At 42.7% G+C, this 27,623-nt stretch overlaps 1 protein-coding gene across 2 annotated transcripts; it reads left to right on the top strand.

The window, feature by feature from the left end:
• Positions 1 to 175: 175 nt before the first annotated feature.
• LOC121540725 (switch-associated protein 70) lies at positions 176 to 27,623 on the top strand. 2 transcript variants are annotated; one of them, XM_041849775.2, is made up of 12 exons: positions 176 to 310; positions 995 to 1,135; positions 8,473 to 8,646; positions 9,342 to 9,569; positions 9,960 to 10,106; positions 11,026 to 11,134; positions 11,575 to 11,756; positions 19,788 to 19,895; positions 25,230 to 25,396; positions 25,959 to 26,157; positions 26,293 to 26,389; positions 26,661 to 27,623. In XM_041849775.2, exons 1-12 carry the CDS (start codon positions 215 to 217, stop codon positions 26,777 to 26,779), a joined length of 1,767 nt encoding a protein of 588 aa, XP_041705709.1. In that variant the 5' UTR covers positions 176 to 214; the 3' UTR covers positions 26,780 to 27,623. The 2 variants fall into 2 exon arrangements, with proteins under 2 accessions (XP_041705709.1, XP_041705710.1); XM_041849776.2 differs by lacking the exon at positions 176 to 310 and adding an exon at positions 792 to 886.

Raw genomic sequence — 27,623 nt, 5'->3', positions numbered from 1 at the left:
ACCATCACCTTATCGCACAACTGTAACCAATTCAGTTCAATGTCAATAATCAAGTTTTATTTTGACTACATGCCAAGAGGAAGTGCAGGACTAAAATGTGCGCTGACACCGCTGGAAAAGCAAAGTGTCTGGCAGCTTATCACGTGACTGTCATTGTATCCTAGTATGAGAGAAACGTTCCCATACACGAACTACTTCTAGTCAAGCAAGCGCAATGGCACTACGAGACGAACTTTTAAAGGCAATATGGCATGCTTTCACATCGTTGGACGTGGACAAAAGCGGGAAAGTGTCCAAATCACAGTTAAAGGTATGGAATTATACTTACCTAGAGAATGTGATTGTCAATGAAACCCGAGGCACGTCGTTAACTTTATTAAATAATGTCACGCAGAAACCTTTTGAGCGTCTTGAAAAGAGGTTGGCATCAAAGTGAAGAGCACCTGATTTTGGTTGGACACTTATTAGTAATAGAGGATGCATTTGGAATTGTCCCCTGTAGAGCATGGCGCTTGCAACGCCAGGATTGTGGGTTCGTTTCCCACGGGGGGGATGCACTCACTAACTGTAAGTCGCTCTGACTAAAATGTCAAGTCATTTTAGCCCAAATCATTGTTTGCCTTCCTATTATTACAGCGCAGACCAGGTGCATGTCAGACTTCAGGGGTTTATGTAAACTACTTGTGGATGGTTAAAGGGAACCTCTTGTTTGTTATGGCACACCTGTTGACATTAAGTGATTGTCAGAATATTTTGTTTATTTTAGACCATAATTAGAATAATAATTACATTGTTGAGAGAAGGGGGGCCGGAGTGAAAAGGTTTGGGAACCCCTGGTGTAGTTGCCTAGAACCCTTTCCAGTGACTGATGTGTTCAACGTCTTCAGTAAGTAGAGATACATGCTATTTGGGCATTGTTGCTGCATTTAATATAACTATCGGCTGTGTGTGAACTGTGAAGTCCTGATAAGAAGTGGGGTTTTCCTCTTTGCAGGTGCTCTCTCATAACTTGTGCACTGTGATGAGGATCCCCCATGACCCAGTGGCCCTTGAGGAGCACTTCAAACATGACGACGAAGGCCCTGTCTCTACTCAGGGCTACATGCCCTACTTGAACAAGTTCATTTTGGACAAGGTGAGCCCAACATAGTACAACTTAGAGTATCTATGCCCCTCAGTCAATCAATCAGTCACTCACTCACTCAGTCATTCACTGCTGTTTTACTGTTTTGTCTTCCTTCTGTTGATGTGATAAAGGGTCACTGAAGTCTAGGAGGAAGATGACAAGGTTAGAATCACATTGTTTTAGTTTGTCATCTTCAACCTTGACTTCAGTGAACGCTAGGGATTCTATTGTTGGTCAGAATTGGTCATTAGATTGAGAGTAAAGGATTCCTTTTCCAATATCACAACATGGATACCATGGTGACACATAGGCATTCCTTTGCCACTGTCATAAGGGTGAGAATTATTGTGTAACGTCATAAAGGGTTAGCAAAACAAGTTTGGCGCTTTCTGCTGGTGTCATAAAGGTTTACCATAGTGAAAGAATGGAATTTGTGTGTAAACTTACAATGTCACTGTGGTGACATTTGGACATTCTTTCTGCTGTCATAAAGGCTTACTATGGTGACTGGAATTCTTCAGTGGTGTCAGAAATAATTACTACAGCAAGACACATTTGTTCATTTCAAAGAGGGGTGCTTCTGTGACAGTTTTGTAGTTGTTGATTATATTAAAAGGTTACCATGATGAGAATTTGTATGCTAATTCTTGTGAAATGTCACAGAGTTACACTTTATTTCATGAGATGTTTTATCGTAAATGTTTGGCATACTTGTTGTTTTCATACTTGTTGTTTTTCATGTCACAGAATTCTTGTGTGTTGTTCTAAAGAATTACTACAGCATTTATTGTCATCATCGACAGTTTAAAAATAGATTGTTTTCGGTTAACGTTTAAAAATGTTCCTGAGAACAACCCATTTTGAACTTGTTGTGCATTTCATAATCTGGGATTTCCATTTGAAGGCAGATATTTACTGCTCAAGTGCTTCCTATGACACACACGAGGAAATAGATGACAAGGGATTTTACAACCCACCTTCCAGTACATCAGCCCATTCTATTCTCTGACGTGTTGATATATCCTCTCCTGTCACTTCCTCAAGCTCTCATTCCTCTAGTATTACAAAAAGGTTTCAGGAACCTAGATATGACATCATGGACAAATGTCAAGTCTCCCCACCCATGTGGATATGACCCTACCATACAGGTCAGGGGCACCACCCCCACTCCCCAGGGAAACTCCACCCTAACAGTCCTGTGTGTGTGTGTCAGTCACCCTCTTCCTCACTGAGTGACTACACTTGTTAGACAATTATGGTGACTCAGCTGGAGAGACAATCAAGTCCATCGCTGACTGTTCCATCATTCAGCACATCATTCCTCCTCGCCAACTGACCCTATAGAGCCTGGAATGCATTGTTAATTGGGAGCTTCATTTGTTCCCCTTTTGTCAGAAGGGGAACAAAAGAAAGCAATGCTACACAAACACCAGAGCACCCAAATAGTTCAAGGCTGTGAACATGTGACCTTAATTTAGTTAACATTTTAAGGCTGCTGTGGATGAATTATTTCCTCATTTCATGTCTTGCTAGTTCAACCCCTCTATCCGTCTTAGTCTTGCCTAAACCTCAACACATTTCAAGACACATGCTCTATATCATATTCTACCTTGTTTGTAATTTCACAATTACTGTTGATATCCGTCACCTGTCCTCTGCCCTCGCTAAACAGTAACAACAGGCATCTCTGTGTGATGTGACAATTTGATGGTAGGACGTTTCAGTCTCCTGGAGGGCCAAGGACAGTGATAAGACTGTTTGTAAACTTGTTAGGACATTCCACTGCAAAGAATGCTGATGAGCATGTGTATCTGCAGTGGAGAGGCAGGGCTGGGTGCTGGAGGGGACGTGACAAGGCCCCCATTGTTGAGGTGTGGAGAGGGAGGGAGGGAGGAGGAAGAAAGAGAGAGAGAGATCAGTCTGGACCAGCTAGTACGGAGCGAGAACGAGATGACCATGACACAACATCGTGAGGGCAAAGAGAGAGCTGCTATTTCATAACAATCTCACTTCTACTGCTCCTCCCTCTTTCTGCTTACCTCGCTGGTGTTGTGAAATTACGTTTCCCTTGAGTTGGTGTTATTGTGAAATTACGTTTCCCTTGAGTTGGTGTTATTGTGAAATTACGTTTCCCTTGAGTTATCTTTACAGTGCAGTCTTTGACTCATCCAAAACAAACCACAGTTCTATAAATAGTGTCTGCTGGTGTTAGTTCAATGACCTGATTCTTACCTGGGCCACGTTCAATAGGCAAACTGTGTGGAACGTTGCAGTGAGAAATGTTATGAATAGACCTGACATTAAGCCCATTCTTCATCTTAAAGAGTCATGTTTATCGTACATAATTCTAACTGAACAGCCCTATTGTAAAATATTCCCCCACCACCTTGTGAGGGAGAGGAAAATTAGAGACACATCGAACAGATTACTCAATAATGATAGCAATGTAAGCTATTATTTTGGATATATGTAATTTTATTATTGTGGATTTATACAACGGGTGGGTCTAATCCTGAATGCTGATTGGTTAAAACCGCATTCGAGTCTATTCCACAAGTTACCACCGGCTAAATCTATGACGTTAAAATGCCTATTCACTCTGTTCCACCTGACTGCACAGTATGGGAGACCAAAGGCTGGATGGGTGACCTGTAGATAAATCAACTGTATTTATTCCAGTAGGAGGTGCTGCCCAGCCTTAACCATGAAACTCATATCTGAAAATTAAAACGTACACTGAACAAAAATATAAAGGCAACATGTAAAGTGTTGGTCCCATGATTCATGAGCTGAAATAAAATATCCCAGACATTTATCTCAAATTTTGTGCACAAATGTTTCCATCCCTGTTAGTGAGCATTTCTCATTTGCCAAGATATTCCACACCTGTCAGGTGGATGGATTATAAAGATGCTGATTAAACAGCATGATCATTACACAGGTGCACCTTGTGCTGGGGACAATAAAAGGCCATCCTAAAATGCACAGTTTTGTGACACAACACAATGCCACAGATGTCTCCAAGTTTTGAGGGAGCGTGCAATTGGCATGCTGACAGCAGGAATGTCCACCAGAGCTGTTGCCAGATAATTTAATGTTAATTTCACTATCAACGTCGTTTTAGAGAACTTGGCAGTACGTCCAACCGGCCTCACAACCGCAGACCATGTGTAACTACTCCAGTCACGCCAGCCTCCACATCCAGCTTCTTCATCTGCAGGATCATCTGAGACCAGCCACCCAGAAACTGTGGGTTTGCGCAACCAAAGTATTTCTGCACAAACTGTTAGAAACCGTCTCAGGGAAGCTCATCTGCGTGCTTGTCGTCCTCACCAGGGTCTTGACATGACTGCAGTTCCACGTTGTAACCAACTTCAGTGGGCAAATGCTCACCTTCGATGGCCACTGGCATGCTGGAGAAGTGTGCTCTTCACGGATGAATCCCGGTTTCAGCTGTACCGGGCAGATGGCAGACAGCGTGTATGGCGTCATGTGGGCGTGCGGTTTGCTGATGTCAACATTGTGAACAGAGTGCCCCATGGTGGCGTTACGGTATGGGCAGGCATAATCTACGGACAACGAACACAATTGCATTTTATCGATGGCAATTTGAATGCACAGAGATACTGTGACGAGATCTTGAGGCCCATTGTTGTGCCATTCATCCACCGCCATCCCTTCATGTTTCAGCATGATAATGCACGGCCCCATGTTGCAAGGATCTGTACATAATTCCTGGAAGCGAAAAATGTCCCAGTTCTTCCATGGCCTGCATACTCACCAGACATGTCACCCATTGAGCATGTTTGGGACGCTCTGGATCGACGTACACAACAGTGTGTTCCAGTTCACCCCCCAATATCCACAATATCCAGCAACTTCGCACAGCCATTGAAGAGGAGTTGGACAACATTCCACAGGTCACAATTAACAGCCTGATCAACTCTATGCAAAGGAGATGTGTCATGCTGCATGAGTCACACCAGATACTGACTGGTTTTCTGATCCACGCCACTACCTTCTTTTTAAAGGTATCTGTGACCAACAGATGCATATCTGTATTCCCAGTCATGTGAAATCCATAGATTAGGGCCTCATTTATTTAAATTGACTTATTTCCTTATATGAACAGTAACGCAGGTGCATGTTGCGTTTAGTTTTGTTCAGTGTATATACAAATATTGTACTTTTCTTATAGTAATTGTCATGTTTTTGTATATGTTGACTAACAGTACATTCGGAAAGTATTCAGACCCCTTACATTTTTCCACATTTTGTTACGTTACAGCCTTATTCTAAAATTGATTAAATCAATTTTCCTCATCAATCTACACACAATACCCCATAATGACAAAGCGAAAACAGGTTTTTAGAAATGTTTGCAAATGTATAAAAAAAAAAAAAAAAACAGAAACAGTATTCAGACCCTTTGCTATGAGACTCGAAATTGAGCTCAGGTGCATCCTGTTTCCATTGATCATCCTTGAGACCAAGCCATGAGGTTGAAGGAATTGTCCGTAGAGCTCCGAGACAGGATTGTGTCGAGGCACAGATCTGGAGAAGGGTACCAAAACATTTCTGCAGCATTTAAGGTCCCCAAGAACACAGTGGCCTCCATCATTCTTAAATGGAAGAAGTTTGGAACTACCAAGACTCTTCCTAGAGCTGGCCGCCCGGCCAAACTGAGCAATCGGGGGAGAAGGGCCTTGGTCAGCGACGTGACCAAGAACCCGATGGTCATTCTGACAGAGCTCTGACAGAGCTCCAGGCCTTTATGGTAGAGTGGCCAGACGGAAGCCACTCTTCAATAAAAGGCGCACGACAGCCCGCTTGGATTTTGCCAAAAGGCACCTAAAGGACACAGACCATGAGAAACAAGATTCTCTGGTCTGATGAAACCAAGATCAAACTCTTTGGCCTGAATGCCAAGAGTCACATCTGGAGGAAACCTGGCACCATCCCTACGGTGAAGCATGGTGGTGGCAGCATCATGCTGTGGGGATGTTTTTCAGCGGCAGGGACTGGGAGACTAGTCAGGATTGAGGGAAAGTTGTTTTTTCCCCTGTTCAGAGAGTAAAGTAGAGAGATCCTTGATGAAAACCTGCTCCAGAGCTCTCAGGACCTCAGACTGGGGCGATGGTTCACCTTCCAACAGGACAACGACCTTAAGCATACAGCCAAGACAATGCAGGAGTGCCTTCGGGACAAGTCTCTGAATATCCTTGAGTGGCACAGCCAGAGCCCGGACTTGAACCCGATCAAACATCTCTGGAGAGACCTGAAAATAGCTGTGCAGCGACGCTCCCCATCCAACCTGACAGCTTGAGATGATCTGCAGAGAAGAATAGGAGAAACTTCCAAAATACAGGTGTGCCAAACTTGTAGCGTTTGCAAACATTTCTAAAAACCTGTTTTTGCTTTGTCATTATGGGGTATTGTGTGTAGATTAATGAGGGGGGAAAACGATTTAATCAATTTTAGAATAAGGCTGTAACGTAACATGTGGAAAAACTCAAGGGGTCTGAATACTTTCCGAATGCACTGTATATAAACAATGTGAAACCTATAAGGAAAATATTTATTTTGTAGAGGTTACAATGTCAGAACATACACAGAACATACACACAAAACTCATAGATGACTCATATTTTGTCTCAAATACCATATCTTTGTAAGAAATTCACCACAATCATGTAGTGACTTGTGTATGTCATATTACATAAGTTAACACACATACACTACTAACATATAACATACAAAATCTTACCAGATACTTATTAGCTTTTAATCTTATTCTGCCATAAAATATTCTTATTTGCTTTTCATGATTCTTTTTCATATGGGAGGAGCATTTTCAGCTTTTTGTTTGTGGTCATTTTAGTCTTTCATTCAGATTAGGGTGTAGTTAGATGTGTGTTTTAAACACTCCTAAAGATGTCTCCTGACCATAATACACATACTGTTTGTGTTTCAATAGTCTGTTTCTCTGTTTATGCACATCTTGCTATTTGTAGATTGCTGATAATCAGTATCAGGTCTATCTCTCTTGTGGTTTAGCTGAGTTGAGTCATGCATCTAAACAGCTAAGTGTCGTTCCATGTCATTTCAGCAAGCCATGACACCCACCATCTCAGATTGTTCTGTAATCGTTTTTGAAATAGATACAATTAGCATTCCTTCAACATTTTGTTGAAATATAATTTAATCTCTGAGAAATTTAAGAAAATTTATTGCACCCAAATTGGCCATTTTCAATTATAGGATTCATTAATATTCAGTAGAAATACTACATAACATCCGATTTGAAATACAAATATTCTAACAATGAGTAAGACATTCCAAAGAAATGGTCAAGCCACCCACGGACCCCCAAGCCAAATCCACCACCCACGGACCTCACGCCAAATATACCCCAACAACAAGTATACAGTAGGAGTTCTCTGTTTGACAAGTAGTATAGAGCTGCAGCTCGGGAGTATTGTTTCCGTCATCCAATGGAATAAATTCTCAGTGAATGTGGTGTTGTTTTTTCCCCTGTTCAGAGAAATTAGTAATTGAAGTTAGGTTTATGTCCCATCCTACGTCCTGATATTACCAGGATCTGACCACTAGATGGTGCTGTTCCTGCTAATAAGTGATAAAACAAATAGAATCCCCCCCTCTAAATGTTAAAGGGATCGTTCACCGAAATTAGAAAATGACATTGGTTTCCTTACCCTGTAAGTGGTCTATGGACAAGATATGACAGAAACCCATGCTTTTTTGTTTTTGTTTACCTGGCCACAGATTCAAATGCTAACTTTTTAGCATTTGTGGCACAAATCCAATGCAAGTCAATTGTACCTATATTCGCTTTTTTGAGCTTCATATCCAAATAACATAATTGAGTTACACAATCAATTTATTGATACTTTAGCGAGAAAATGCTAATAAATGTACCATTGACTTGCATTGGATTTGTGCCACAAATGCCAAAAAAAGTAGCATTTGAAACAGTGGCCAGGTAAACAGAATCCAAGCATGGGTTGATTTCATTTTGATTTCATTGATAGTTAATCCTAGCATCGATAACTCTATTTGAGTCGTTACATTTCTTCAGCCCCATCCCTCAGCTGTTTACCAAAAACGACGTTTCTCCTTTCATTCTGTCCTATTAATTTGGTTTGATTTGTGTGTTAGTCAAACCGACACTGACTGTATGATCTTCCGTGCCATTTTAAACCTTAACTGTAGTATAAAGAGAAGAGGTCCTTAGTACAGTCAGCTTGTTGTTGTGTTTTTCTCATACGAAAAATGCCGGTCTCCAGCCAAGTGACGTGACTTGAGAATAATGTTCCTGATTGCAGGTCCAGGACAACTTTGACCGGCAGGACTTTAACAGAATGTGCTGGACCCTGTGCGCCCGGAAGAACCTCAACAGAACCCACCTCCTTATCTCGGACGAAGACGCTTTCAAGATCTGGTGCATCTTCAACTTCCTATCTGAAGACAAATACCCACTGGCCATCGTCAATGAGGAGGTGAGATTGGACGGGGTTGTGTTCATTGGGCACCAAACAGAGGACAATGGACTGAAACAGGCAGGGACCATCCAATAAGAAACACTCGTTTCCATTTTCTGTTGTTAAAGGTTTTAAAACGTTTCCGTCGAGTGCCCTAATGAACATGAACTGGGTTCTGATGCTGGCACATTTAGCCCCAACACAAACCCGACTTTGTGCAAAGTTTAGGTTGATCATTAACAGATCAGTAATCAGTTGTAAAGCTAATCAGTCTGAAACTCATGATATAACATTGTTTTCGTGTTCCGTATCAACGATACCTCTACCTCTGTCACAATGGAATACATAAGAAGGGAGTAGGTTATAGGTAAAGAAGGATTGTTCAGATCCACTGGTACACTTTTCGTACTACTTTGGAGAAACACTCTCACCATTGCCCAACAGCTCTCACAGAAAAGGAAGTTAGCAGCTTGCTGTTAAATTACAACACGGCAGGATTTATTATAAGGTTATTAATGGAAACTATGTGTAGTTTCATATAATTATTGCTGTGAGGTTAGTACTCCCTTTTATTATTCCACATAAACACATGTACTGTAACATACAGATTGTGTCACTTCAAAAGGTAGTATGGGTATTTTTTTAAATGTTGGTGTGCGTGTACACTAACCTGTCTGTGTACTCACCTGTGTCTCTTCACCGCCTCCCTTCAGATTGAGTACTTCCTGCGCAAGCTGACGGAGGCCATGGGTGGCAGTTGGGTGGAGGAGCGCTTTGAGGACTACAAGCTAGAGCTGAGCATCAAGCAGCAGTGTCTGAGTGTCTGGGAGCTCATCACCCTGGTGGGCACGGGCACCTTCAGCAAGGGCATGGACTGCCAGACCCTCTCCATGGGTATCACCGAGGTCTTCCACGAGCTCATCCTTGACATATTCAAACAGGTTGGCATCAGAGCCATTTATATCTCCATATATGTTGACATCAAGCACACTACCGTCCTCCATGTGACCATGGTTGATTGATAGCATTGACCCGTGTTACATACTAGCAAAACTATAGCATGGAGTTAGCTTTTAAACACCAAACACCAGAGCAATGGTCAGTGGAGTGCAGTAGGGAGCCATGTTATAGGGACCACATCAATATTGATGATTAGAATCTCATATGCAACACCACAAACTCATCCTGTTGGCTGTGCAGTGGTCAAGTAAGCAGTTAAACTGACAGGAGCCGTCCAAGTAGCTCAACACAGCTATTAACACAAACAGACAGATGTAAAAAAAAGACAGAAACATACAACTGTCTGAGCCTCCTGTATTCTCTTGTTGCAGGGCTACATGATGAAAAAGGGCCACAAGAGGAAAAACTGGACAGAGCGCTGGTTCCTCCTGAGGCCAAACTCCATTTCCTACTACGTGAGCGAGAACCTGGCCGAGAAGAAGGGCGACATTGTGCTGAATGGAAATTGCTCTGTCGAGGCAAGGAACACTAAACAACAACAAACAAGGCTCATACATTAATGTTACACATTAACCTAACTAGTAAGATACACTGGGTGGTTCAAGCCCTGAATGCTGATTGGCTGACAGCCGTGGTATATCAGACCGTATACCATGGGTATGACAAAACATGTATTTTTACTGCTCTAATTACATTGGTAACCAGTTTATAATAGCAATAAGGCACCTTGGGGGTTTGTGATATATGGCCAATATACCACGGCTAAGGGCTGTGTCCAGGGACTCCGCATCGTGCCTAAGAACAGCCCTTAGCTGTGGTATATTAGCCATATACCACACCCCCTCGTGCATTATTGCTTAAATATACACTGAGTGTACAAAACATTAGAAACGCCTTCCTAATATTGAGTTGCACCCCCTTTTGCCTTCAGAACAGCCTCAATTTGTCAGGGCATAGACTCTACAAGGTGTCGAAAGCGTTCCACAGGGATGCTGGCCCATGTTGACTCCAATGCTTCCCACAGTTGTGTCAAGTTGGCTGGATGTCCTTTAGGTGCTGGACCATTCTTGATACACACGGGCAACTGTTGAGAGTGAAAAACCTTGCAGCATTGCAGTTCTTGACACACTCAAACTGGTGCGCCTGGCACCTACTACCATACCCTGTTCAAAAGGCACATTAATATTTTGTCTTGCCCATTCACCCTCTGAATGGCACACATACACAATTGTCTCAATGCTTAAAAATCCTTCTTTAATCAGTCTCCTCCCCTTCATCTACACTGATTGAAGTGGATTTAACATGTGACATCAATAAGGGATCATCGCTTTCACCTGGATAGTCTATGTCATGGAAAGAGCTGGTGTTCCTAATGTTTTGTATACTCAGTGTACGTTGGTGAAATAGTGAAAAGATGTAATGAAATTGTCTTTGCAGTCGTTACCGGATAAGGAAGGAAAGAAGTGCCTGTTCTACATCAAATGCTCTGACAAAAGCTATGAGATCAACGCGTCAGATAAGAAGAGGAAACAGGAATGGATTCAGGGTACGAAGTGGACATATTGAATTCATATTTAATCAGAAATTAAATGACTCATACATAGCTCATACCGTATTAGATTAAAAAAAGTATATTGTTTTTGCACTTCAAATCCTGTTGTTGTGTAATGTAACTCTTGTAGTTCACAATTCTCTCACCATGCAATTTATCTCCTTTCGGTATTATGGAAAGCATGGACTGGACGATCTAGACTTTGTTGAGACGTATAAGTACAGGGGCGTGTTCAGCAGAGCACAACGTTGTGGAATGTTCAGATAGAAATATGTTATGTAGAATAGACATGCCTCTCTGACATGTAGAATAAGGAATCCTATCAGCTTTACTCATCACATTTCTATCTGCAACATTCCACAACGTTTGCCTAGACTGAACATGGCCCAGCCTTGGTACTGACCCCTGTCTGGTGTGTCTCCTCTCCATCTCAGCCATCCAGATGTGCATCAGTCTGCTGAAGCTGGGACGGTCGGCGCCGCACTGCGAGTCCCGTCAGAAGCGGCGGGAGTTGAGGCAGAAACAGCAAGCGGAGCAGGAGGAGCTGGAGCTTAGGATGAGAGAGCTGCAGATGGCCAACGAGAACAAGCAGCACCAACTGGAGGCCATGAGGAAGGTGAGCCCAGCCAGCCCACTCACAACGGTCAAAGTCCTCCCTTTGCTACTATGCCCTTTTCACACTACTGAGCTGAGCTACACTGTGCTGACCTAGTTATGCATCCACAATGTGAAAAAGACAATGTGAAGAGAAAACATCCAAGCCAGCACAGTAAGGTAGTGGGAAAATGATACTAGCGCCATTAGAATCCATCCCCCATGGTTCTTAGTCTAGGATTGTCAGTGCTGTTAGACTAACTGGAAGTCATGAGGATGTTTGCTGAATCACCCAAAACAGTGGGAAAAAAGTGGAAAGTGGGGAGGCAGAGAGAAAAAGTGTTCTCTCTACAGATGTAGGATCTTAATTTGATCACTCTTTTGTTGCTGAGAATTTTCCTGCAATGCAAGAAATGCAGTTGAGCTTCATGATTTACATAAATTCACTGAAAACAGCACTAACATGGTTATACTAACAGTAGGGGAGAGTGGGGTAAGTTGAGCCACCCTTGTTTCTTGGAAACCATACACCAAATGTATAATTTTACCAAATACAGTGGGGGAAAAAAGTATTTAGTCAGCCACCAATTGTGCAAGTTCTCCCACTTAAAAAGATGAGAGAGGTCTGTAATCTTCATCATAGGTACACGTCAACTTTGACAGACAAATGGAGAGAAAAAAAAAAGATTTTTAATGAATTTATTTGCAAATTATGGTGGAAAATAAGTATTTGGTCACCTACAAACAAGCAATATTTCTGGCTCTCACAGACCTGTAACTTCTTCTTTAAGAGGCTCCTCTGTCCTCCACTCGTTACCTGTATTAATGGCACCTGTTTGAACTTGTTATCAGTATAAAAGACACCTGTCCACAACCTCAAAACAGTCACACTACAAACTCCACTATGGCCAAGACCAAAGAGCTGTCAAAGGACACCAGAAACAAAATTGTAGACCTGCACCAGGCTGGGAAGACTGAATCTGCAATAGGTAAGCAGCTTGGTTTGAAGAAATCAACTGTGGGAGCAATTATTAGGAAATGGAAGACATACAAGACCACTGATAATCTCCCTCGATCTGGGGCTCCATGCAAGATCTCACCCCGTGGGGTCAAAATGATCACAAGAACGGTGAGCAAAAATCCCAGAACCACACGGGGGGGACCTAGTGAATGACCTGCAGAGAGCTGGGACCAAAGTAACAAAGCCTACCATCAGTAACACACTACGCCGCCAGGGACTCAAATCCTGCAGTGCCAGACGTGTCCCCCTGCTTAAGCCAGTACATGTCCAGGCCCGTCTGAAGTTTGCTAGAGTGCATTTGGATGATCCAGAAGAGGATTGGGAGAATGTCATATGGTCAGATGAAACCAAAATAGAACGTTTTGGTAAAAACTCAACTCGTCGTGTTTGGAGGACAAAGAATGCTGAGTTGCATCCAAAGAACACCATACCTACTGTGAAGCATGGGGGTGGAAACATCATGCTTTGGGGCTGTTTTTCTGCAAAGGGACCAGGACGACTGCTCCGTGTAAAGGAAAGAATGAATGGGGCCATGTATCGTGAGATTTTGAGTGAAAACCTCCTTCCATCAGCAAGGGCATTGAAGATGAAACGTGGCTGGGTCTTTCAGCATGACAATGATCCCAAACACACCGCCCGGGTATCGAAGGAGTGGCTTCGTAAGAAGCATTTCAAGGTCCTGGAGTGGCCTAGCCAGTCTCCAGATCTCAACCCCATAGAAAATCTTTGGAGGGAGTTGAAAGTCCGTGTTGCCCAGTGACAGCCCCAAAACATCACTGCTCTAGAGGAGATCTGCATGGAGGAATGGGCCAAAATACCAGCAACAGTGTATGAAAACCTTGTGAAGACTTACAGAAAACGTTTGACCTGTGTCATTGCCAACAAAGGGTATATAAGAAAGTATTGAGAAACTTTTGTTATTGACCAAATACTTATTTTCCACCATAATTTGCAAATAAATTCATAAAAATTCTCATTTTGTCTGTCATAGTTGACGTGTACCTATGATGAAAATTACAGGCCTCTCTCATCTTTTTAAGTGGGAGAACTTGCACAATTGGTGGCTGACTAAATACTTTTTTCCCCCACTGTAGTTAGGAAGAGGTCATCATTTCATGGAGTCTGTGAAGGACTATTTTAGCCCCCTTTTCTCCACAATTTTGATCTCTTCTCATCGCTGCAACTCCTCAAGGTGCTCAGGAGGCGAAGGTCGAGTCATGCGTCCTCCGAAACATGACCCGCCAAACTGCGCTTCTTAACACCTGCCCGCACCAATGTGTCGGAGGAAACGCACTTCAACTGACGATAGAGGTGAGCCTGCAGGTGCCCGGCCTGCCACAAGGAGTTGCTAGAGCGCAATGAGCCAAGTAAAGCCCCCCCCGGCCAAACCCTCCCCTAACCCGGACGACGCTGGGCCAATTGTGCGCCGCCCTATGGGACTCCCGATCACAGCCGGTTGTGACAAAGCCCGGGATCGAACCCGGGTCTGTAGTGACGCCTCTAGCACTGCGATGCAGTGCCTTAGACCGCTTCGTCACTCGGGAGGCCCCAAAAAACGATTTTCCACCAAGTCAAATTAAGTTGTTAGAGGTTTCATGAAGCTTGTATATAAACCAAAGTAGATCATTTTAAGATTGTTCTATACAGTGCCTTCAGAAAGTATTCATACCCCTTGACTTATTCCACATTTTGTTGTGTTACAGCCTGAATTCGAAATGGTTAAATATTTTTTCCTCATCCATCTACACATAATACCACATAATGACAAAGTGAAAACCTGTTTTTGCAAATGTATTAAAACTGAAATACAGAAATATCTCATTTACATACATAAGTATTCACACCCCTGAGTCAAGACTTTGTAGAAGCACCTTTGGCAGCGATTATAGCTGTGAGTCTTTCTGGATAAATCTCTAAGAGCGTTCCACACCTGGATTGTGCAACATTTGCACATTTTTCTTTTAAAAAATCTTCAAGCTCTGTCAAGTTGGTTGTTGATCATTGCTAGACAACCATTTTCAGGTCCTGCCATAGATTTTCAAGTAGATTTAAGTCAAAACTGTAACTCGGGCACTCAGGAACATTCACTGTCTTTTTGGTAAGCAACTCCAGTGTAGATTTGGCTGTGTGTTTTATGTTGTTGTCCTGCTGAAAGGTGAATTAAATCTCCCAGTGTCTGGTGCAAAGCAGACTGAACCAAGTTTTCCTCTAGGATTTTGCCTGTGCTTAGCGCCATTCCGTTTCTTTTATATCCTGAAAAACTCCCCAGTTCTTAACTATTACAAGCATACCCATAACATGAAGCAGCCACCACTATGCTTGAAAATATGGAGAGTGGTACTCAGTAATGTGTTGTATTGGATTTGCCCCAAACATAACACTTTGTATTCAGGACAAAACATTAATTGCTTTGCCACATTTTTTGCAATATTTACTTAGTGCCTTGTTGCAAACAGGATGCTTGTTTTGGAATATGTTTTATTCACTCTGTCAATTAGGTTAGTAATGTGGTGTATCTACAATGTTGTTGATCCATACTCAGTTTTCTCCTATCACAGCCATTCAATTCTGTAACTGTTTTAAGGTCACCATTGGCCACATGGTGAAATCCCTTAGCGGTTTCCTTCCTCTCCGACAACTGAGTTGGGAAGGACACCGGTCTCTTTCTAGTGACTGAGTGTATTGATTCACCATCCAAAGTGTAATGAATAACTTCACCATGCTCAAAAGGATATTCAATGTCTGCTTTTTTTAAACGTTTACCCATCTACCAATAGGTGCCCTTCTTTGTGAGGCATTGGAAAACCTCCCTGGTCTTTGTGGTTAAATCTGTGTTTGAAATTCACTGCTTGACTGAGGGACCTTTACAGATAATTGTATGTGTGGGGTACAGAGATGAGGTAGATTCAAAAATCATGTTAAACACTATTATTGTACATAGCGCGAGTCCATGCCATTTATTATGGGACTTGTTAAGCACATTTGTACTCCTGAACTTACAGTGCATTCGGAAAGTATTCAGACCCCTTGACTTTTTCCACATTTTGTTACATAACAGCCTTATTCTAAAATTGATAAAATATTTTTTTCTCATCAATCTACACACAATACCCCATAATGACAAAGCAAAAACAGGTTTTTAGAAACGTTTGCACATTTAAAAAAATAAAAAACGAAAATATTACATTTACATAAGCATTCAGACCATTTACTCAGTACTTTGTTGAAGCAACTTTGGCAGCGATTACAGCCTCGGGTCTTCTTGGGTATGACGCTACAAGCTTGGCACACCTGTATTTGGGGAGTTTCTCCCATTCTTCTCTGCAGATCCTGTCAAGCTCTGTCAGGTTGGATGGGGAGCGTCCAGATTTTCAGGGTCTTTCCAGAGATGTTCTATTGGGTTCAAGTCCGAGCTCTGGTTGGGTCCGGTTGGGCCACTCAAGGACATTCAGAGACTTGTCCCGAAGCCACTCCTGCGTTGTCGCGGCTGTGTGCTTAGGGTCGTTGTTCTGTTGGAAGGTGAACCTTTGCCCCAGTCCGGTCCAGAGCAGGGTTTCGTCAAGGATCTCTCTGTACTTTGCTCTGTTCATATTTCCCTCAACCCTGACTAGTCTCCCAGTCCCTGCCGCTGAAAAAAATCCCCATAGCATGATGCTGCCACCACCATGCACCGTAGGGATTGTGCCAGGTTTCCTCCAGACGTGACACTTGGCATTCAGGCCAACGAGTTCAATCTTGGTTTCATCAGACCAGAGAATCTTGTTTCTCATGGTTTGAGAGTTCTTTAGGTGCCTTTTGGCAAACTCTAAGCGGGCTGTCATGTGCCTTTTACTGAGGAGTGGCTTCCGTCTGGCCACTCTACCATAAAGGCCTGATTGGTGGAGTGCTGCAGAGATGGTTGTCCTTCTGGAAGGTTCTCCCATCTCCACAGAGGAACTCTGGAGCTCTTTCAGAGTGACCATCGGGTTCTTGGTCACCTCCCTAATCAAGGCCCTTCTCCCCCGATTGCTCAGTTTGGCCGGACAGCCAGCTCTAGGAAGAGTCTTGGTGGTTCCAAACTTCTTCCATTTAAGAAAGATGGAGGCCACTGTGTTCTTGGGGACCTTCAATGCTGCAGAAATGTATTGGTACCCTTCCCCATATACGTGCCTCGACACAATCCTGTCTCGGAGCTCTACGGACAATTCCTTCGACCTCATGGCTTGGTTTTTGCTCTGACATTTTTACATTGACATTTTAGTCATTTAGCAGACGCTCTTATCCAGAGCGACTTACAGTTAGTGAGTGCATACATTTTTTCATACTGGCCCCCCGTGGGAAACTAACCCACAACCCTGGCATTGCAAGCTCCATGCTCTACCAACTGAGCTACAGGAGGACATGCACTGTCAACTGTGGGACCTTATATAGACAGGTGTGTGCGTTTCCAAATCATGTCCAATCAATTGAATTCACCACAGGTGGACTCCAATCAAGTTGTAGAAACATCTCAAGGATGATGAATGGAAACAGGATGCACCTGAGCTCAATTGAGTCTCATAGCAAAGGATCTGAATACTTATGTAAATAAGGTATCATTTTTTTTATTTTTATACATTTGCAAACATTTCTAAAAACCTGTTTTCGCATTGGGGTATTGTGTGTAGATTGAGGATTTTTTAAAAATGTAATCAATTTTAGAATAAGGCTGTAACGAAACAAAATGTGCAAAAATGGGAAGGGGTCTAAATACTTTCCGAATGTAATGTATTTAGGCTTGCCATAACAAAGGGGTTGAATACTTATTGACTCAGACATTTCGGCTTTGAATTTAATTAATTTGTAAAAGTTTCTAAAAACATAATTCCACTTTGACATTGTGGGGTATTGTGTGTCGGCCAGCAAAAAACAACAACACACAATTTAATCAATTTTAAATTCAGGCTGGTCTCTAGCTTAAATATGAGGTCCTAAACCTTGCATGAAAGTGCATGCTTGTAGATCTGTGGGCTAATATAGTAAAAAATTTTCCCTTGGGGTAAGTTGAGCCAATGGCCATGGGTTAAATTGAGCCAATGTTTGAGTCAATGACAAGTTGAGCAAATTGAAGTGTTGGCTTCTCAGGTGTAATGTAAGGTCCTGTTGTTACCTCATATCCCAGCGATTAAAAAGTAAAGTGTTTGTTAGGTGTTAAGCCTGTGTTAAAAGATGCTAAAATGATTAAAAGACAAGAAAGCCGTTGTGATTGGGTTGAATTGTGTTTGGTAAATAAAGATAGATATGGTTTTAGAAAGGTAGTGGTAATATTTAATTCAGTACAGACATTTGTAGGCGGCTCAACTTGCCCTGTCCTGCAGTGTCACTTTCACTTAACTTGTTTTTCCAGCTACAGTACCTCTCTTAATCCTGATTAAGTTCTTTAGTATGGCCTTCTGATGCAGTTTATTCACAGTTTAAATCCAATTATCGCTGGTCAGTTGGGGGTCTCTAATTACAGATGAAATGTCACTTAAATTAGATGTTTCCTCATTTCACTCATCAGCAGACAAACATGGAATACATAATGGCAATATTATCCTATTGAGCTGATTATACTAACAAGGCAGTTCCAGTTATGAGTGAAATAACATTCACAAATGTTATCTTATGTGGTCATTTCATTTCACTGTTATAGTGCTAACAACGTTTCATTCACACCCTCTATTTGCTGTAGAGATTGGTAAGAGAGATTGAGCTCTAAAATCCAGTACATTCCAATAACAGTATTTGTCTTCAATACCCATTGTAGCTGAGCTCTTATAGATGAGACTCATGACAATTCATCTGGACAAGCTCACACGAGACATACACTACAACAATACAATACAACTTTATTGTCCAATGTAACCCATATAGTGTTGCCGTGGACAATCATTAGATTTACTGAGGCAACAATCTCTCTTTGTCTAAACATTCATTGTGCCTCTACTACTCGATGCATAATAAATGAACAACAATCTCCCATTGAGGTGCAACAACTCCCCATCTCTCATACTCTCTGATACACACAGGAATGGATGTTGAGGGTCAACCCCCTTAAAACCCTTTAACCCTGGGTTCACGTGTACACAATAGCCACTGTGATGGGCTGGTCACTTCACACTAACCTGCCATGGTGAGTGAGTAACGAACAAGAAAGGCACAGCTGCATGGAAAGAGTAAAATGGAGATGAATCACCAATTAACAACCCAAGGGGAAATCTGAAGTTCAAACAACAAAGCAGCCCTGCCACTGTGTTGGCAAACAGCTGAAATATGGGGCTGTAGAAATGTAACTACTCTGAAATTCATAGACAGAGCTATGGATGCAAGGATTGACCATCTGTGAGATCAAAATTATAGTTTTAACAAAAAATTTTTTTGAGTCTACACACAATGTTGGTTTACATTTACATTGTTTGACTCCATTGTTTGTAAACAATCCTATATTTTGGGTTCTGATGGACTGCTCATTAGGCATCTAAATTATTTTCTTCAAGAGTCACTGTGTACGTATAATTAATTTAAAAGTCATAAAATGGATGTATCAACTAAATAATGCCCCTTTGAAAAGTAGTTTGGAAAAAATAGCTAATTCAGAAAGAAAAAAATGATATGAAAGAGGTTTCAATCAACATATTGATCCTAATATGGTTTAATCCAACGACTCACTAAATTAAGATACATTTCTTGCTATGTATTGTCAGCACAAGATTACATTGGAAAATCTTGATAAGAAGGGTGTTTTTTGGGCTGCGAAGACGCCATGTCAGACTTCAGTGCTGTGCTTTCAATTCCTCTTTAGGAACTGTTCAGAAGCTTTACCTGCTTTGTTTACAAAGCAACATATCCATTAGCTTAGGTTAAGAATTGAGGTCATGCATTGCATTGTGTAGATTTAACTTTCAATTCAGTCAATTCAGGAAGTGGTTTAAAATTCAGAAACGCCATCAACTTTGTCGGAGAGAAGATGATGTGTATCTGTCGTCAATTATGTTCAATTTTGTAACAACTGTCCCCTCTGCTATTGGTCAGAAACTGGAGGAGGCGGCGGCCAACGCGGCGGAGGAGGAGAGGAGCCGCCTGCAGATCCAGACTGAACTACAGGATCGCTACAGGATGGACCTGGAGAGGGAGAAAATGGTACCTACCTAGCAACTCACAATTTAGCGGTCAAAGGAGAAAATGGTACCTACCTAGCTACTCACAATTTAGCGGTCAAAGGAGAAAATGGTACCTACCTAGCAACTCACAATTTAGCGGTCAAAGGAGAAAATGGTACCTACCTAGCTACTCACAATTTAGCGGTCAAAGGAGAAAATGGTACCTACCTAGCTACTCACAATTTAGCGGTCAAAGGAGTATATGGTACCTACCTAGCTATGTCGTAGAAATGTATCCCTATACTTATTAAAAATCAAAGTTCTTCCAGAGTTTTTGTAGAATCAAGATAGACTATTACACAAAGCAACAAAAGCCGAGCTGATCTGCAGACCAACTAACTCCCAATACTTGTCCCTCAGTTTATATACAATTTCCATTCCTGCTCATTTTACATACTTTTTGCCTAATCCCTCCCAGTTTAGCTCCTCCACCATTGTTTCCAAACGTTCATCTTTTAAACGCTCCGCCCACTCCATTTATGATAGTGGCGAAATCTGACTTCTCCTCCTATTTATTCAGTTTGAAAACAATAGTGGCAGAACCAAGCTTTCTCATGTAAAAAATAGCAGAGCCATCTCCTGGCTCTGCTCTGTTTATTCAAAAACATATCAATCAATACTTAAATATGGTTTAAACATGGCAGGTCCATAACCCATTCTCAACCATATATATTTAAGACATTCCTAATGCATTGCTTCATGCATAACAGTATAATCAATCAAGAGCCATGTCCTGACTCTGGCTCAGCCTCCCTCCTTGTGGACCACTCGGTACCACACTCCGTATTCACTTAGTCATACTGCTTGTCTTTATGATTGTCTTTATGATTATGTTTTAATCTTTATAGTCAACAAATATTTACTATGTTTAACCTATGGTCTGACCTTGTGTACCACTCGGTACCATGGCTCTGTATGGTCTACTGAAAAATATCACAAGCTACTCACAGTTTAGCGGTCAAAGGGGAATATGTTTAGACTGTAAACTACACCCACCGCTGACTACTACCCCTTATGTGGCCGGCTACTTAATTGACTTTAACAAAATTGCCCCTCACACTTTTAGTTGGCTACTTTTTCATTAGTTGTCCTGCACCCTGTGAGACTTCAAGGAGTAGGTAGAAGTTGTCCTGCACCCTGTGAGAATTCAAGGAGTAGGTACAAGTTGTCCCTAACCACTGATTCAGCTCATTCAGCAGTTTCTCTTCATTTATTCAGTCAATTCTTGGGTCCATGAAAATGATTGCAACTTTCTAGTTCTTTTATCCTCCCATTTATGCCCCTAAGCTCATAACCTCTGACATTTAGTCCATACATCCTACTGACCGACTTTATAAATTACATCCTCCGTTCATAGGACTGCCATCAATAAGGTGTTACATTTCTTTCTCTCAGCTCAATTTTTTTTATATATTTTTTTTTATTTCACCTTTATTTAACCAGGTAAGCCAGTTGGGAACAAGTTCTCATTTACAACTGCGACCTGGCCAAGATAAAGCAAAGCAGTGCGATAAAAACAACAGAGTTACATATGGGGTAAACAAAACATAAAGTCAAAAATACAACAGAAAATATATATATACAGTGTGTGCGAATGTAGTAAGTTATGGAGGTAAGGCAATAAATAGGCCATAATACGAAATTGTAACTATTTTGCACTAACACTGGAATGATAGATGTGCAAAAGATGATGTGCAAATAGAGATACTGGGGTGCAAATTAGCAAAATAAATAACAAAATGGGGATGAGGTAGTTGGTTGGGCTAATTTCAGAATGGCTGTGTACAGGTGAAGTAATCGGTAAGCTGCTCCGACAACTGATGCTTAAAGTTAGTGAGGGAGATAAGGGTCTCCAGCTTCAGATATTTTTGCAGTTCGTTCCAGTCATTGGCAGCAGAGAACTGGAAGGAATGGCGGCCAAAGGAGGTGTTGGCTTTGGGGATGACCAGTGAGATATACCTGCTGGAGCGCAGACTACGGGTGGGTGTTGCTATGGTGACCAGTGAGCTAAGATAAGACAGGGATTTGCTTAGCAGTGATTTATAGATGACATGGAGCCAGTGGGTTTGGCACTGCCAGTTTACCAGTGGGTTTGTAGTGAGGGCCAGCCAACAAGAGCGCACAGGTCAATGGTGGGTAGTATATGGGGCCTTGGTGACAAAACGGATGGCACTGTGATAGACTACATCCAATTTGCTGAGTAGAGTGTTGGAGGCTATTTTGTAAATGACATCGCCGAAGTCAAGGATCGGTAGGATAGTCAGTTTTACGAGGGCATGTTTGGCAGCATGAGTGAAGGAGGCTTTGTTGCGAAATAGGAAGTTGATTCTAGATCTAACTTTTGATTGGAGATGCTTAATGTGAGTGTGGAAGTAGAGTTTACAGTCTAACCAGACACCTAGGTATTTGTAGTTGTCCACATACTCTAGGTCAGACCCGCCGAGAGTAGTGATTCTAGTCGGGTGGGCGGGTGCAAGCAGCGTTCGGTTGAAGAGCATGCATTTAGTTTTACTAGTGTTTAAGAGCAGTTGGAGGCTACAGAAGGAGTGTTGTATGGCATTGAAGCTTGTTTGGAGGTTTGTTACCACAGTGTCCAATGAAGGGCCAGATGTATACAAAATGGTGTCGTCCGCATAGAGGTGGATCCGAGCGTCACCAGCAGCAAGAGCGACATCATTGATATACACAGAGAAAAGAGTCGGCCCGAGAATTGAACCCTGTGGCACCCCATAGAGACGGCCAGAGGTCCAGACAACAGGCCCTCCGGTTTGACACATTGAACTCTATCTGAGAAGTAGTTGGTGAACCAGGCGAGGCAGTCATTAGAGAAACCAAGGCTATTTAGTCTGCCAATAAGAATGCGGTGGTTGACAGAGTCGAAATCCTTGGCCAGGTCGATGAAGACGGCTGCGCAGTACTGTCTTTTATCGATCGCGGTTATAATTTCGTTTAGGACCTTGAGCGTGGCTGAGGTGCACCCATGACCAGCTCGGAAACCGGATTGCAGAGCGGAGAAGGTACGGTGGGATTCGAAATGGTCGGTGATCTGTTTGTTAACTTGGCTTTCAAATAATTTTTCAAAAGGCAGGGCAGGATGGATATAGGTCTGTAACAGTTTGGATCTAGAGTGTCACCCCCTTTGAAGAGGGGGATGACCGCGGCAGCTTTCCAATCTCTGGGGATCTCAGACGTTACAAAAGAGAGGTTGATCAGGCTAGTAATAGGGGTTGCGACAATTTCGGCGGCTAATTTTAGAAAAAGGGTCCAGATTGGTAAGGTGTCACATTATTTCATTCTCTCAGCTCAATAAGGTGTCACATTATTTCATTATCTCAGGCCAATATCTGCTCTGTTTCAGGAAGTATCCAGAAGGGTTGCTTCCTCTTTTCTTTGTTATATGTATAAAAATAAAAAAAACGGAATGTTTACAGATTGCCATTAGCGATGGCAAGTGTTTCCAATCATCACATTATTCATTTTCATAGCCTGAATGGTAGGACTGAATGGTAGGAAGTTAGTGGCCGTAGGATACAAAAGGAAATGCGTGGTATTAAGATACAATGGGTCTCCAATAAATATATGAAAGAGAAGATCCAATGGGTTAAATGAGTGATATTAAAGGGATAGTTCAGCCATATTAGATTAAAGAAGTGAGTTAAATAGACGAGTTGGCTGACAACATCACGAAAATGATGCACGTGCATCGATGAGGCAGAAGGCCATGGGGTGTTATGATTCTGAATGGTCAGATAGCTAGCAACAATGACAAGAAGCTGCCATGTGGGGAATTGTAGGAGGCTCGTTTCAGCATCGTTGTACACTATATAATCAAAAGTATGTGGACACCCCTTCAAATTAGTGGATTCGGCTATTTCCATCACACCCGTTGCTGGCAGGAGTATAAAATCGAGCACAGTGCCATGCAATCTCCATAGACAAACAGTGGCAGTAGAATGGCCTTACTGAAGAGCTCAGTGACTTTCAACGTGGCACTGTCATAGGATGCCACCTTTCCAACAAGTTAGTTCGTCAAATTTCTGCCCTGGTCAACTGTAAGTGCTGTTATTGTGAAGTGGAAATGTCTAGGAGCAACAACGGCTCAGCTGCGAAGTGGTAGGCCACACAAGCTTACAGAATGGGACTGCCGAGTGCGAAAGTGCAACACTTACTACCGAGTTCCAAACTCCGTCTGGAAGCAACGTCAGCACAAGAACCATTCGTCTGGAGTTTCATGAAATGGCCGAGCAGCTGCACACAAACCTAAGATCACCATGCGCAATGCCAAGCGTCGTCTGGAGTGGTGTAAAGCTTGCCGCCATTCTACTCTGGAGCAGTGGAAACATGTTCTCTGGAGTGATCAGTCACGCTTGACCATCGGGCAATCCCGACAGACGAATCTGGGTTTGGCGGATCCCAGGAGAACGCTACCTGCCCCAATGCATAGTGCCAACTGTAAAGTTTGGTGGAGGAGAAATAATGGTCTGGGGCTGTTTTTCTATGGTTCAGGCCCCTTAGTTCCAGTGAAGGGAAATCTTAACGCACCAGCATACAATTACATTCTAGACGATTCTGTGCTTCCAACTTTGTGGCAACAGTTTGGGAAAGCCCTTTCCTGTTTCAGCATGACAATGCCCCCGTGCACAAAGCGAGGTCCATACAGAAATGGTTTGTCGAGATCGTGTGGAAGAACTTGACTGGCCTGCACAGAGCCCTGACCTTAACTCCATTGAACACCTTTGGGATGAATTGGAACACCGACTGCAAGCCAGGCATAATCGCCCAACATCAGTGCCCAACCTCACGAATGCTCCTGTGGCTGAATGGAAGCAAGTCCCTGCAGCAATGTTCCAACATCTAGTGGAAAGCCTTCCCAGAAGAATGGAGCCTGTTATATCAGCAAAGGGGGGACCCTTTGTGGACACCTACCCGTCAAATGAAATGTTTGACGGGCAGTTGTCCACATACTTTTGGTCATGTAGTGTATCTTGTTATTGATACTATGTCTTGTTTTGAGGTGTTTTGACTGATTCGATAGCTAACCAACTGTAATGACATACTTGAGAGACAACAAGTGCTCTTTGCAGAGTAAATATAGTGTTCATGTTGTCAACAGTCTAAGCCAACCATGTCTGTTTTGCCCCATAGTTGCGCACGCGTTTGGTTTTGTTGCTAAGCAACCAGTCCCATCTATCAGTGCTATAACCTACTAAGCACTGACTGCTAGTAATTGGGTCCCCAGGTCCAAGAGCACCACTAGATTTAGTTTTAGAGAACTGTAGTGCTCTTTCTACATTGTCTTCTCGCCGGTCTTCAGGTGCGACAGGAGATGGAGGAGCAGGTGGCTCAGAAGTCCAGTGAGCTGGAGCAGTACCTGCAGCGCGTCCGGGAGCTGGAGGACATGTACCACCGCCTGGAGGACGCACTGGAGGACGAGAAACGTGCCAGGCAGGACGAGGAGACGGTCCGCAGGCTCCAGGCCCGGTTGGTGCTCCACACACAGACAGGCGTATACTGTACATAGAAAGGGATACATGCACACTCTTGAGATGAATTGATGGACTTGATTGTCTCTCTGACTGAGTCACTGTAATTGTCTGACAAGTGGAGTGAGTCAGTAGGGAAGAGGGTGACACACACACACACACACACAAAGGCATGTACATAGACATAGGCAACAGTCCCTCCAGTCCAGAAACCTTTCCTTCCTTCCTCTGTGCTGACATTTGTGCTTCTCTGGGCTCAGCACTTTTCACATTGTGTTCTAAATGGGGATGTGTGTGTGTGTACTCCTGGGTGGATATGTGTGCAATGTCATTTGGTTTCGATCAACATATTTTGTTTGTATATTACACATTCTGAACTAACTGTTCCATGTACTTAAAGTACATCTCTCCAGGTTACTAGAGGAGGAGGCTGTTCCCTGTACTTAAAGTATGTCTCTCCAGGTTACTAGAGGAGGATGCTGTTCCCTGTACTTAAAGTATGTCTCTCCAGGTTACTAGAGGAGGAGGCTGTTCCCTGTACTTAAAGTAAGTTTCTCCAGGTTACTAGAGGAGGAGGCTGCCAAGCGGGCTGAGCTGGAACAGATCCACCTCCACCAGCAGAGGGCCATCTCTGAGACGGAGGCGGAGAAGCAGGAGCTGCGGAAGGAGAGAACAGCCCAGGAGAATGCCCTGCAGGCCGCCATGCTGCAGCTGGAGCAGCTGGAGAATGAGAGGCAGGGGGTGCTGGAGCAGTACCAGGTGAGACATGTTTTAGGGCATGGTTCACGGACAAAGATTCACTGCCCATTTCTGGACTAAAATGTACTTTGAACAGAGATTCTAAAAGCTTTTCAGTTCAGGAGTAGGACATCGTCTTTTCTTTGTTTGTCACAGGAGGTAGTGCAGAAACTGGAGGATGCAGCGAAGAACACCAGGACCTGGAAACATAAAGTGGCCCACCATGAGGGGTTAGTCCACCTCATTCAACCAGGTAAAACCACACTATATTACTGTACATTTTCCTCCTTTAAATCAATACTCTCTATTCATTCTTCCCTCTCTTTCTGTTGTGCTATTTGTTATTTCTCCGTCTGTGGCCTCTCTGGGTGCATCTCAATAATCTAAAATTGCTTCCTCTCCTCATTTCCTTTCCTTTGTCTGAAGTGATGTGAATGAACTTTCTGATTTGTCTGCACTGATGTGAATGAACGTTCTGATTTGTCTGCACTGATGTGAATGAACTTTCTGATTTGTTTTCTCAGGATCGAAGGGGCCTCAGAAGATCACTAACTGGGGCCCAGCGGCCTTCACTGAGGCAGAACTGAGCCTGAGGGAGAAAGACTGGCAGGAGAGGAAGAACCAACCCGCTCAGACCCAGTAGAGCCCCCATTCCCACAGTCGGCACACTCATGGTTGCTGGAACATTGATGCAATGTTGCCATCAGTGTGCGATGTTGCGTCTTCAGCATTCATTGACCAACTCAAAAGAAAACAGGGAAGGCAGGCTTGTTTTTACACAGATACCATGGTTGTGTTCACTAGGCACCAAATGGAAGACAACTAACTGAAACGGCGAGGGCCTACCTGGACTTGTCCAATACGAAAGGCTCATTTTTGTTTTCCGTTGCAAAGCGCTTTGAAATGTTTTCTGTTGCGTCCCCTAATGAACACAACCTAGTTCAGAGCCGGTGCTGCACAGATCTTGATACTACCTGAATAGCCTGAGAGGAAAATGAACAGTCAGATTAAAATTGCTTTCAAATGAAGGAATAAAGGAGCTGCACACTTGACACTAATAATTCAATGTCTGTGGGGAAGGCGGAGTGTGTTCTGAAACGGTAGATTCCTTTATCAAAATGTGTTGGAGCATGTTGGTGTGTTTAGATTTTTCCTAAGATTTCACAATTGTTTGTGTATTATTAAAATGTTAAAACTACAGCTTGCATACATTTTAGGGTTACTGTTTTTGGTTCCGTTGCCAAAGTGATAGAACTTATAGCACTTAAATAGCCCATGTAAGTATGAACAAAACTCCATGATAACATCATGAAATGACAATTCAAGAAAATCTAATGACTGCAGCTTATCTCACTAACTAGCCCATCATACTATACTGCTCCCTGTATTAAATGTAATTTTTGTGTACACATGTAACCCTCTCACCAGGCTCGATTTTGACTCTCACGATATTACCTTACTTAGAATATCTGAACAGCATGGGATAT

This window comes from Coregonus clupeaformis, chromosome 26 (assembly GCF_020615455.1).
Source record: "Coregonus clupeaformis isolate EN_2021a chromosome 26, ASM2061545v1, whole genome shotgun sequence".
In the NCBI taxonomy this organism is placed as follows: Eukaryota; Metazoa; Chordata; class Actinopteri; order Salmoniformes; family Salmonidae; genus Coregonus; species Coregonus clupeaformis.
The sequence above is the reverse complement of the archived record's forward strand: the minus strand, read 5'-3'. Positions and strand labels throughout refer to the sequence as shown.